Below are 13,476 nucleotides of genomic sequence, written 5' to 3'. Positions count from 1 at the left end.
CAAAGAAATTTCAATGTCTTTGACTGCAAGTCTCTGGTATCAAGTTTTTAGGGAAGTGTTTGGAGTTTTACTCTGTGAAGTTTTGAGCCCACTTTTCACAGTGAGTTTCTAATCAGCTTGAAAACTATAGGTGAACAGATTTTGCCCCAAAGAGCACGGGCTCCAACAGCTGCAGTACTGCCGAGAAGTGACGTAATGCTGACCATGATGAAACAGCCTTTTAAATTGTTTTAGAATATCTTTAACTGCTTTTGATGTATCCAAATTTATCTTAGCATTTTTGAATTTTAAAATCTCTTGATGTAATTTAGCCAAATCTAAAGATTCATTAGAATCATGCCAGATTCCCCACAATGTGTTTAATTCTTTTTCACCCGGTAACACTTTTATTACACACAAAAGATGTAACACAAATCCATTCATAGTTTGCATAGCATTTTAACTGGACTCTGGATTTTAAGCTTTGGAGCTTATCCCCTAAAGATTGTACCACATAACACAGGCATTTAATTATTTACATTATGTCTTCAGTGTCAGAAATATTCTTAGATAATTGATTAACAAATCCAGCATTTGAATAGACTGAGACAAAGCCATTGAAGCAACTGTGGTAGTAGTCAGCATAACAGCAAGAGCAGAAATTCCTGCTACAATTAATACAGTAGCATAATTTCGTCTACCTAAAGCTTCTTAAATTTTCATCCAACCATGGATCACTTACTTCACAGGCAACATTACAAAAGAGGGTTATTTTCACATCAATACATGGGTATGATCACCCACTTGAGAAATACAGTTAGTCAAAAAACAATCAGGGCCTGAACATTAAACACAATACCATTTATGGAGATTTTTATCTCTCCAACTAAAAGAACATAAGGTGTTTTGACATAAGCCAAAACAGTTCTTTTTAGGGGGCAAACGGGTTTTGAAGAACTAGATTGTCCTGCCATTTTCCCCATGGCAGCAGCAAGTTTTCAAGTATAAGTTTGTGGAAATTTTGTACTGGAATACTAAATTTCAGCTGGCAGTCCTCCATTCCAAGTTTATGCTGTAGACAAAGGTTAAAAGTTGCTATAGTCTTCTTGATTTTTAAACCAGTCAAGAATGTACTACAATGTCCCTACACCGCACAACTGCTGATGATACTCCAGGATATACTTACCACACCTCCGAGCACCCTTGGAATCTGCGGTGTCCCTATGAAGACACCCCTCCCCAAAAGGCCCCATGTTGGGTACCACCGTAGGAGCCAGCTTCTACAAAATCAGTTAGGGTTCCCGGATAGGGGATCCTCGAGGCCAAAGAAAAGTCAGAAGAAACAGGAGACAGGATAAAATTGGGAGGTTTGTTTGATTATGCTGAAGCAGCCAAACAGCCCCGAGTTTATGTCAGAGCTTGCTTATATACTTATATAAAAGCAGAACAAAGCACAGCACAGATGGTCAGTCAGTGTCTGACCACAAGACCATCCCTGTCCTTGAGTGAGCGGCCTCCTCTCCATCACGTGCTTGCTGCTCAGAAACAGCCTTACTTCTATCTTGATGTTCCTGAGGTTTATCTTCAGCTGTGTACTGTCTACTAGATAGAGTGTTCTTTTCTCTTGGGCTAAATCAGAAGTCTCTCACAGCCCTCAAGGTTATAAAAAAAAAAAAAAGTAGAGCAGGCAAGCTTGGACTCAAAGGACTTCTTTAAGTCAAAAATGACTCCAGATAAAAACTGAGTCACACGTGGGCTCCCATAGTGCATTAGTGTTTTGCCTGTGGAGAATGTCAGGTTTCAGAACTGGAGTTACAGACGGTTGTTAGCTGCCATGTGCTTTCTGTGGAATTGAACCCTGGTCCTTGGAAGAACAGCCAGCCACTTAACCACTGAACCATTGCTCCAGCCCCACTTGTTCCTATTTTTAAGAACATATTTGAGTTTAAGAAAGAAAATCCTCTAAGCACTGGAATATTCCCAGGTGGTAGTGGCACACGCCTTTAATCCCAGTACAGGAGGCAGAGGCAGGCAGATCTCTGTGAGTTCGATGCCAGCCTGGTCTACAAGAGCTAGTTCCAGGATAGGCTCCAAAGCTACAGAGAAACCCTGTCTCTAAAACCAAAAACAAAAAAAAATGTGTGACCCTAGCCAAGCATACGTGACATCCTGGATTTTATCCCTAAAAGGAATAAATAAATTAGCGTCAAAACATCTTCTTAGAGGGAGGGGCTGGAGAGATGGCTCAGAGGCTGTTCTTCCAAAAGTCCTGAGTTCAATTCCCAGCAACCACATGGTGGCTCACAACCATCTGTAATGGGGTCTGGTGCTCTTTTCTGGCCTGTAGGCAGACATACAGACAGAATATTGCATACATAATCAATAAATAAATAAATAAATAAATAAATAAATAAATAAATATTTTAAAAAAAACATCTTCTTAGAGACTGTAGTGCTCTTCCAGAGGACCTGGGTTTAATTCCCAGCCACCACATGGCTGCTCATAACCATCTGTAACTGCTTCAGTTGCTCTTAAGTTCAGTTGCAGTTCAGTGACACACGTGGGGCACAGACATACACACAAAATAAAATAAATATAAAATAAATAAATGCATGCATACATCTATACATACATCTTCTTGGGGGCTTAATTAGATGTCTCAGCAGATAAAGGTACCCATGCAAACCTGATAATTTGAGTTTAATCCCAGGAACCCACATAAAGGTAGAGAGATCTAACCACAGTTTTTTTCTGGCCTCCACATGTACATGTGCATGCATGCAAGTATACACACATACTTATATTACTTTGCATATAAGTTCATTCATACAAACACACACTCATACATGCTTTATTATTATTGTATTTTTGCACAAAATTCTACCACAGGTCAAACTTCTAAGGTATTTAAAAATTTTTTTTAATAATTTAATTTTATGTGCATTGGTAGGAGTGTGTCAGAAGAGTTACAGATTGTGAACTGCTGGGAATTGAGCCTGGGTCCTCTGGAAGAGCAGCCAGTGCTCTTAATTACTGAGCCATCTCTCCAACCCTCTTAAATTTTTTTTAAGTGGTAGGATATTTTATTATTTGAAATGTGGAAGGGGCTAGGTGGTGGTGGCGCACGCCTTTAATCCCAGCACTCGGGAGGCAGAGGCAGGCGGATCTTTGTGAGTTCGAGGCTAGCCTGGTCTACAAGAGAAACCCTGTCTCAAAAAACAAAACAAAACAAAAAACCAAAAAACTGGAGAGATTGCTCAGTGGTCAGAGGTACTGGTTTCTCTTTCAGAAGGCCTGCGTTCAATTCCCACCACCCATATGGCAGCTTACCATTGTCTGTAACTTTAGTTCCAGGAAACTGATACCCTCACCCAGACATAAATGCAAGCAAAACACCAATGGACATAAGAATAAATAAATCATTAAAAATATGTTTTTTTAAAAAAAAGTGAATAAAAATAGGAATGTAGGGTTGCTGAAGAGATGGCTCCATGGTTAAGAGCCATTGATTGCATAATTCATTGTTGCAGAATCCAAAAGAACTGACAATCTCTTATTCTGGATTTATTTCATTAAGGATAGAGGAACTCTTGGTGCATAGCTGTCCCGTATGCTTAGAACATTTAGTGTCCTGACAGTTTAAGTTCACAAGGCCAGCAGCACCCACTACCAGCCATTTAGACTGCTTCCTAAGGAGCTGCAGTGCCCTTTTAATAAAGCAGCGCTTGGTGCTGCTGAACACCACAGCTTCTCTAACAGGAGGGAGGAGACCAGCAGGAGGGAGGGTGAGTGCGTTTAAAGGTCGATTGGATAGGACCTGTGAGCACAGGCCTTATATAGTGAGTTCTCTGGATGCTTACATTTGAAAAGTTTTGACAGTAGATACTTATGTGTTCTTTTGTGGATGATTACTAATCATGGCATTGTGCTATTCTAGCTAAGGATTGATAAAGCTGCAGATTTTCTTCTTGGCATACATGAACAAAATGATTCTCGAATTTCGCCACTTGTGGAAGCACCTGGGAGCTTTTTAAGATGTGTGCCTAAGCTCCTGCCCCTAGAGTTGCTGATGCAGTAGGTTAGGTTGGGACAGGCCTGTATGTCTGTGATTCCGAATGGTGATGCTGCTGCTAAACTGGGATGCATAATTTTATTTTATTTTATTTATTTATTTTTATTATATATTTCGAGACAGGGTTTCTCTGTGGCTTTGGAGCCTGTCCTGGAACTAGCTCTTGTAGACCAGGCTGGTCTCGAACTCACAGAGATCCGCCTGCCTCTGCCTCCCGAGTGCTGGGATTAAAGGCGTGCGCCACCGCCGCCCGGCTGGATGCATAATTTAAGGGCTTTGTAATCAACAATTTTTTTTATGCTTTTCCTGTGCTTTAGGGAGTAATGGACCACAGAAGTTCTGCATCGAGAAAGTTGGGAAAGAAAATTGGTTACCCAGAAGCCATACTTGGTAAGCATAATCAGAAATACAGAAAATAAACTTTATTCATTTAACCTCTGGCTACTTAGTAGAAAGGAAATAATTTCCCCATCTCTTAACAGTTTTACAGAGGCAGAATTTATGTCTCACAAGATAAATTCCCTTACCTCCTTTTAAAAGATTTTTTTTCATTTTTATTTGTGTATGTGACTTCCTGAGTGTATGTACACTATGTGTAAGTTACAGGTGTTGTGAGCCACCTGATGGGGGTGCTGGGAACCCCCAGGTTCTCTGGAATAGCAATATGAGCTCTTAACCACTGAGCCATCTCAATAGTGCCCCACCCCCTTTTACTAAGAAAAGATCTCATAGCCAAAGCTACCACTGAACACCTCATCTTCCTTCCTCTGCTTCCCATGTGCCGGGATTACAAATGTACCAGGCAAATTAACCCATTTTGATCCATGATATTTAGTAGGTTTCCAGAGCAATGCAGCCAGCCCCGGAGTTGTTGTAGAGCCTTGCCCTCCAGTCAAGAGGATCCTTTTGTGTCATTTGCCATGCGTGCCTTTTCCTCCCTACTCAAGTTTTAACATGGGATTTCTCTGAAACAGGAGAGAAAGTTTGAAATTAGAATCCTTACTTAGTATATAGTGAACAGAATTCCTGCTCTTTTGGGTTTTCCTTTTTCAGTACTGGGAATTGAACCCAGCCAGGGCCTGTCACCTCCCAGGCAGCCCTCTATATCAGAGCTGTATGCCCAGACCTTGTTTTCTGGTTTAAGATGCAGTTTAACCTCATTTCCCAAAATGGACTAAACTAAAAATCAACCAATCTTAACTTCAAATATAGTTATGTACTGTCAATCACATTTAGATTTGAACCATTTGTAGGGGTGTGTAGGGGGCGTGTGTAGCTGTTAAGTGGGTTCACGTGGTTATGTAGGCATCCCTGTTACCCGTCAGTTATATGTGTTACTAAACACACACTTCCACCCTCCAGGTCCAGTGACCAACATTCTTATGTCTCTGGGACTTTGGATTAATTCAAGTACTTTCTCAGTATGGAATCACATCCTTTCTGACTGGCTTATTTTAATAGCTCAAATGATAGGTTACAATACACATCACATTTTTTTCCCTTTTATTTAACCAACTATTTGTTCTGTGTGTCCTTAGGGAATAAACCCAGCACTTTAAATTTTGTTAGGCTAATATTTTGTTGAGCCATATCACCAGCCTCGCAATTATTTTTTTTTGGATTGATACAAAATAATTGTACATATTTTTATGTGCATTGGTTTTTGAGACAAGGTGTCATGAAGCCTAGGCTAACTTTGAATTCCTAGTCATCCCGCCTGTCATGCCCAAATCCTGGAATTATAGACATTGAGTATCATGCCCAACTATTTGTGGACCTGGAGAGATGGTCCAGTGGTCAAGAATATTTGCTGAGGGCTGGAGAGATGGCTCAGAGGTTAAGAGCATTGCCTGTTCTTCCAAAGGTCCTGAGTTCAATTCCCAACAACCACATGGTGGCTCACAACCATCTGTAGTGGGGTCTGGTGCCCTGTTCTGGTCTGCAGGCATACACACAGACAGAATATTGTATACATAATAAAAAATAAAAAAAAAGAATATTTGCTGAGTGTCGGCTGAGCGCTGGCATTGTGCTGTGCGCTTGGTTCAGACTCTACCACAGGGTGGTGTTGCTGTCCCAGTTGACCAGAGAAGGCTCTGTAAGGAATCTTGGAAAGGTGAAGAGCCGTTGGTCAAAGGCTGTGGTTCAAGCCCGTGTTGTTAGAACTTTAACATGTTGCTGCCGGGCACTGCCCACTTCTGTCTTTTTATTCTTCTCTTTCTCAAGCCAGCAATTCTTACTTTCAGTTTTAACCGTCTGGATCTCCCACCCTACAAGAGCTATGAGCAACTGAAGGAAAAGCTGTTGTTTGCCATTGAAGAAACAGAAGGATTTGGACAAGAGTAACTGTGGAGACCTTAGGCCACCAGAGGACAGGGGCTCATCTGCAGTGCCTGTCCCTTCCTTCTGCCTGTTGCACATCTTATTATAAACTTGGACTGTGACTAGAGAGTTATCTGAGTGTAAGTAGATTAATATTGTTGTTGGGATTTACCTTCCAGTGATTCTGGATTTCTCCTCAGCATTTCCAGAAAGCAGATCTACAGACAGTAATCAAAAACTTACTTAACAAGAGATTTAACACAACGATGAAATCTCTCGTCTTATTCCACTAGATTGTTAACCTTAACAACAGTTTTCTGTGTGTCAGTCTCACTTGGGAGTCGGTCTCTTGATGACTATTGTAGCGATTCTGCAGACACACAGGGACGTCTCCAAAACTGCAATACACAAGTCTTCCTGGTAAAGCCTCTAGCTAGGAGGTGCTCGACAGCAGTGCAAGCTCAGCCGCTTGTGCTCTCCCCTCATTTCAGCCTGGCCTGACTGTTGTGTTCATTCCTGGAGCATGAACCCGTGCGTCCTTCTGATGTTATTCCTGGAAGTGACGCAGGACTCCTACCCTTTCTACAAAGTAGTTTTGTCTATTTCAATTCAGGGAAAACTTGGTCCCCGCTGACATAGCTTCATACCTCTCTCCATTCAGTTTATAATTATTTGATTGCCCTGCAGATACTAAATTTTACAAACAGTATCAACACCATGGTTCCTTCACGTTTTAACCTAGAATCAAAATTAATTTGACTGAATTCATCTACGATCATTTTTGTTTTTTAAATCCTACACATAAATTGAAGTTTAATGGCTTTATCATAACCCAGCACCCTGGTTACATTTCATTATCGCTAAGGTATTCACGTTGCAGTCATTTCTAATCCAAATAGAGGTCAGTGGTGCAGTCTTTGAAATCAGGACAATGTCCAGCAGCAAGTTTGTGCTGTCTTTGCATGTACCGCCTCCTCCACACACAGGGGCAGCTGCCTCCATCTTACATGGTCCTGCTCTGCAATGTTTTCCTTACCCCTAAATTCTAGATTTTCCACTTTTCTTCATGACTCATTGGTTTTAGACTGCTCCTTTAGTAACTGATGAATGCACTTTTATTTTCTCTGTAGTAATTTACTTTGGCTTAGCCTAGACTGTCAGGGTGGCTGCTGCCGTAGATGTGACTTTATGGGCAGTGAGATGAAGCCTCAGCCAGTCAAGTCCCTATTGTAGCCAAATCCCAAGAACAGCCTTATAACTCTAACAGGGACTTACGACATGTGTCCGTGGCATAGCATGAACATGTAGCATGAAGCCAAGAATACACAGAGAGTGACAAACCCCTGTCCCATAGGAAAGAAAATGTTTTTATGTCCCTAGCTGCGCTTCTTGTTCTCATCCTGGAACAACATTTTGAACATGCGCAGCTGGACTCTTTAACACTGCCATTGTCAGCAGAGACAAGCGTGACTCAGCTAGAAACGGTCAGTGAAGGGAAAGCTCAGCCTCTCCCAGCCCTCTTTCCTACCCTGTACACCACCGGACATACATGACACCTCTAGAAGCCCTAGTTATTTCCAAAGTAGGATCTCTCTGCCTTTTTGTTGGTAGGGTTAAAAAATATATATGCTGTTGCTTTGTCTTACAGAGCGAATGTCTGCCAACCACCCGTTCACTACATAGGCCTGGACTTTAATATATGGCTATAAATACTAAGCCTTCTACAAAGATCTCCCATTGGATCAAATTCTTGTACTAAAATGTAGCCATCTACCATATCCACTAGAGACTTATGAGATTAAGAGATAATGTAAGAAAATAGGCTTTGTTGATTCCGCATAATGCTTCACGATTCATTTAGGGACCTAGAGATATTATGTGAAAATGTATAAATATCACCCAAAAGGCTTTCTGCCCTATATTTTTAAAATACAGAAGTTATATTTGAAGTAGTCCTGGCCCTAGTTCTATAGGGCTTGGCTATTTAATATTTTTATGGAAGAAATGTTTAGTTCTGGAAAAGGTAAATGCTTGTATATATTTTTGCAGCCCTGGGGTCTCCCAAACTCCATTTCTTCCTTTAATTTAAATGGCCACATGTATATGTCTTCCCTGCTGTGTTAGGAAAATGGGGGCTGGATATCCCAAGAATCAGAGAATATATAAAATAATGCATCTAAACAGCAGACGTAAATATTTACCAAATGTCCTCACAGTTGGTTCAGAGTGAGCATTTGGAAATAGGTTTATTGTGTTTAATTTGCGCTTTTCCTTAAATCTGGACTAAGTTGCTTTTAAGAATTTTTTCTCTGTAAGCATTGTAAATGCTAATCAATCCTGTGAAGTTTTTTCTTACTGCATGTTACATTGAAATAAAAACAGAGTAAAATGAGCATTTGCCTTTCCTTCTGCTCTTTGGTGGGTTCCACAGCAGTTCAGAGGGAAGGGGCTTGGGGATTTGACCAGAGGAAGTGACTTAAAGCTGAGGAGCAATTGACAGCAATGACCTGGGTGCAGAAACATTTAAATTTAGTTTTCTGTCCCTGTGCTCACCTCCCTTGCTGTGATTTCTGTGATTTCAAATGTGTAGGTAACTACACATATCACAGAGTCCTTCAGGAGGCCGCCTCGCTTGGGTTTCCTTAGAAGATGTAAGACTTTATAATTAAAGTTTTTTGACTTCTTCGTTTTCATACTTTCCTGTTGGTTTTGTTAGGAAATGGTATATATCACATGTAGGAAAGCCTTTTATGTGACTTCTTTTAGGCAGTTGACAGCCTGTCTGCTGTGAGTGTATAGAAAAAAAATGAAGATCTGCTACATCAGAAAGTGGTCCAAGCACTTGCTGCACAAGCATGCTGGACTCCAGTACCCGTGTGAAGCCTGGAGTCGCGGTGTGCATCAGAACAGAGCAACGACAGATTCCTGAAGCCCTTTGGCCAGCTAGATAGCCTAGCAGACCAGATAAACTTGAGGTTCAGCAAGACCATGTCTCAAAAGAGACAAAACCTACTCAGTTACAGTGGGCAGTGTCATGCTCATGACCACACACATACACAAGGCTCTGTTTCAAACAAAAACTAAGACATGACAGTGGAATCGAGAGGGTGGGAGGGGCAAGTGTGACTAGAATGCATTGTATGTGTGCATGAAACTGTCAGTAAGCTCTTCAGGTGGAGCCAGGATTGGTGGTGCACACCTTTCATTCCAGCACTGGAGCGGCAGAGGCAAGCAGACGCTCTGAGTTCCTGAACAGCTGGGTTACAGTGAGACCTTTCTCATAAACAAAAACCAAACAGCTGGAGAGAGAAGGTTGGTGGTTACAAGTGTTTACACCCCAAGGGTGGTGGTAGCAGTGTACGCTTTTGACACTCAGGCTGGTGGATCTCTGAGTTCAAGGCCAGCCTGGTCAACAGAGCAAGTTCCAGGACAGCAGGGAATATACAGAGAAACCCTGTCTTAAAAGAAGAAAAGAAAGTGCTTACTTATGACTCTACCCGGGAAGCACAATTCCGATTCCAGTGCTGATCAAGAGCAGCTCACAGCCACCTGCAGCTCCAGTTCCAAGAGATCTGAGGCCTCCTCCATGAGACCAGGCATGCACATGGTGCACATACATGGACACATACATATATGCAGGTAAAACACTCAAAAATCAAATTTCTTTTTGTAGAAAAGACTGACCATTCTCCACAGTCTACCCCCTAACCCACTTAAGTATACCTCATCAGAAATCCAAGCTTGAGGGTTAGTGAGATGGCTGGGGTCAGACACTCACTGCCAAGCAAGCCTATGGATCTGAAATTAATCCCAGGGACCCACTGGGTGTGAGGAGAGAACCACTCCTGTTGTAAGGAGGCTGCTTGTTTCATTCCCGGTTGCTCAGTCCTGAAATAATCACACAGAAACCATATTATTTAAATCTTGGCCCCTTAGTTCTAGCTTCTTATTGGCTAACTCTTACATATTAATTTAACCCATCTCTATTAATCTGTATATCGCCACGTTGCAGTGGCTTACCGGCTAAAGTTCCATCCGGCTCCAGCGGGGCTACATGGCTTCTCTCTGACTCCACCTCCTTTTCCCAGCATTCAGTTTAGTTTTCCCCACCTAGCTCTGTTCTACCCTATCAGGCCAAGTCAGTTTTCTTTATTCATTAATGGTAATCACAGCATACAGAGGGGAATCCCACATCACACTCCCAAAATTGTCCTCTGACTGTCACAGACTTGTCCTGTGGCATATAGGAGCCCATATAGATACAGACAAAATGTTTAGAAAAACATGAATAAGTTTAGCAAATTGCTCACTGGGTCAAGGTATTTGCTACACAAACCTGAGTTTAGTCTCTGGAGCAGATGGAAAAAGAAGGAAGAAGGGAGGAAAGGAGGGACAAAGGGAAGAAGGGAGGGAGGGAGAGAGGGAGGGAGGGAGGAAAGGAAGGAAGAAAGGAAAACCAATTCCACAAATGGTGCTCAAGCCTCCACACACACCCTTCGCAGGAATCCACACACAATTGTTTAGGAAGGAAGGCTGAACCAGCAGAGGAAAACTTCAGGAAGTAGGTAGAAACTACAGACCCCTCCCAGATCCTGGTTGTTAAGGAGAAAGTCTTTGTTACTCACTCCTGAGTGGGTTCCTCTTCAGCAGAGTGGCTCTAGACTATAGGGCTTCTTCAGAATTTCAGAGAATAGCTCCAAAGTATTAATATCATCCAAAGAATTAAATGGAGAGTTCAAATTGGAATACAGGGTTGATTTTAACTCCAAACCCTTTTATACTCCATTGCTATTACAAGCTGAAGTCTTTCCCCAGAGGCAACTCTGCCATCCTAATTAGACTTCAAGTACTATCAAATTAATGGCCATGACTGAATCCTCACCACAAAGCTGTCCCATCCTGCAACCACCTGGCGTATGTCCTTCCTGTAGCTAACACCTGGATTTCTAGGGACCTATTCACTATGGCACTTCTACTCTATTTGGAATGAAGAGGTGCCCTGGAGGTGAGGTGCACTCCTAATGTTCCTAGTATTCCATAACCATTTCTTTATCCACTTTTTTTTTTTTTTGAACAGGTTTCTCTGTGTATCCTTGGCTGTCCTGGAACTTACTCTATAGCTCAGACTGGCCTCCAGATCTGCGATCAGCCTGCCTCTGCCACCTTAAAGGCATGTGCTACCACACCCAGCCTCCAATCTTTTCTTTTTAATGCAGGAGTATTTTTCCTGCCTGTATTTGCACACACTGTGTGTACCTGGTGCTCAGAAGAGGTTATAAGATACCTTGGAATGGAGCTATAGTTGACTGTGACCTGCCATTTGGGTGCTGGAAATTGAACCCAGGCCCTCAGCAAGAGCATCAAGTGCTCTTACTAGGTGAGTTCCCGTGTAGCAGGAGATCCCGCAGAGTATTGCACCTAGCTTGAATAGTGTTATCATCTAGGCCTTTTAGAAACTTTATTCAGGGTGCTGGAGAGATGGCTCAGCGGTTAAGAGCACTGCCTGCTCTTCCAAAGGTCCTGAGTTCAATTCCCAGCAACCACATGGTGGCTCATAACCATCTGTAAATGAGGTATGCTGCCCTCTTCTGGCCTGCAGACATACACACAGACAGAATATTGTATGCATAATAAATAAATATATAAAAAAAACTTTATTCATTGTGTCTTTCACATCATGCATCTCGATCCCATTTATTTCCTGTCCTTTCACATCTGCTCCCCGCCCCTGCACTCCCCCCTCGAAGTAAAACAAACTTTTTAAAATATATTTATTATGTATACAATATTCTGTCTCTGTGTATGCCTGAAGGCCAGAAGAGGGCACCAGACCTCACTACAGATGGTTGTGAGCCACCATGTGGTTGCTGGGAATTGAACTCAGGACCTTTGGAAGAGCAGGCAGTGCTCTTAACCTCTGAGCCATCTCTCCAGCCCTAAAACAAAATTTAAGAGAAAAAATAACAAAATTAAAAATTTTGTCATGGAAGCTGCAATGTGACAAGTAAGTCACACAGTAAACCCAACTAGCTCTGTAGATCAGACTGGTCTTGAATTCACAGAGATCTGCCTGCCACTGACTCCCTAGTGCTGGGATAAAGACGTGTGCCACCACCGCCTGGCACAGTACAAACCCTTTGACCACATATCTTGCAAGAGTCATTGGTCTGGTTCAAGGCCTCTGGTTTCTACTACACTATTGATGCTAGGCCCTCATTGGGACTCTAGGATATCCTGTTGTCCTGTGTCCCGTGGTGATCCTGCTCCTTTGGATCTACAAGTCAGGCCCCTTCACCTGCTCCAGCAGGTCATAGATGGGGTGGACGCAGCGGGGAGGGTGTCAAGTCGTAACCCTGGTTCTGGGCCTGGGCAGCTGCAGGGTTGGCCCACCCACCAGTTCTCCCCGGTCCTCACCACCAGGATGAGTTCTCCAGCACTGTCCCAGCTAATTCACCCTTGCGGCAGTGAGCGAGGACCAAGGCCAGTTCTACTTTCCGGCCCTCGGGGTCAGCTCTCTTGTGTTGCCCAGGGGAGGTGTAAAGGGCCACTCTCCTGAGTGCTGCAGCTGGTGAGGGGCAGGGTCAGTCCTGCTCTTATGATCCCAGGGCCAGCTCCTCCACTGTCTCAGGCCCACACAGCCACATGCCAGATGAGTGGGACAGAGCCTTGCTGGCACCTAATCTCTTAGCTGACAGACTTTTGTGATTGTTGCCTTTTGGCTAAGTTTTTTGGTTTTTCGGGACAGGGTTTCTCTGTGTAGCTTTGGAGCCCGTTCTAGAACTTGATCTGTAGACCAGGCTGGTCTTGAATTCACAGAGGTCCACCTGCCTCTGCCTACTGAGTGCTGGGATTAAGGGAGTGCGCTGCTACCATCGGTTTAACCTAAATTTTCTGTTAGAAACCCGGATGTTTTTCGTAACCTGCAAGAGTAAACTTCTAGAGCAGAGGACAAGACAGGAAAATGCGTTCTCTTTTAGAGGCGAGAAACTGGTAGGGCAGAGATAAGAAGATTCTCCAAAGAAACACAGGAGTGCGGTGGCGTCCGCATCCTTAACCTTATAGGTGCAGTGCAGTCCTGACCAGTTCATTCCAGAGCTTGTTC

General features: G+C 42.9%; 1 protein-coding gene across 3 annotated transcripts in view; it reads left to right on the top strand.

Moving 5' to 3' along the window:
• The window catches only part of Itch (itchy E3 ubiquitin protein ligase), an 84,981-nt gene extending 78,343 nt beyond the window's left edge, over positions 1–6,638 (top strand). For all 3 annotated transcript variants that reach the window (XM_038329661.2, XM_038329663.2, XM_038329660.2), the window contains 2 exons: positions 4,370–4,442; positions 6,299–6,638. In XM_038329661.2, the coding sequence (XP_038185589.1) occupies positions 4,370–4,442; positions 6,299–6,398 (173 nt within the window). In that variant the 3' untranslated portion in view covers positions 6,399–6,638. The remainder of the gene's footprint in view (positions 1–4,369; positions 4,443–6,298) is intronic.
• Positions 6,639–13,476: the final 6,838 nt, after the last annotated feature.

The sequence above is a fragment of the Arvicola amphibius genome, chromosome 5 (genome assembly GCF_903992535.2).
Source record: "Arvicola amphibius chromosome 5, mArvAmp1.2, whole genome shotgun sequence".
Lineage (NCBI taxonomy): Eukaryota > Metazoa > Chordata > Mammalia > Rodentia > Cricetidae > Arvicola > Arvicola amphibius.
This window is presented reverse-complemented; position numbering and strand designations above follow the sequence as displayed.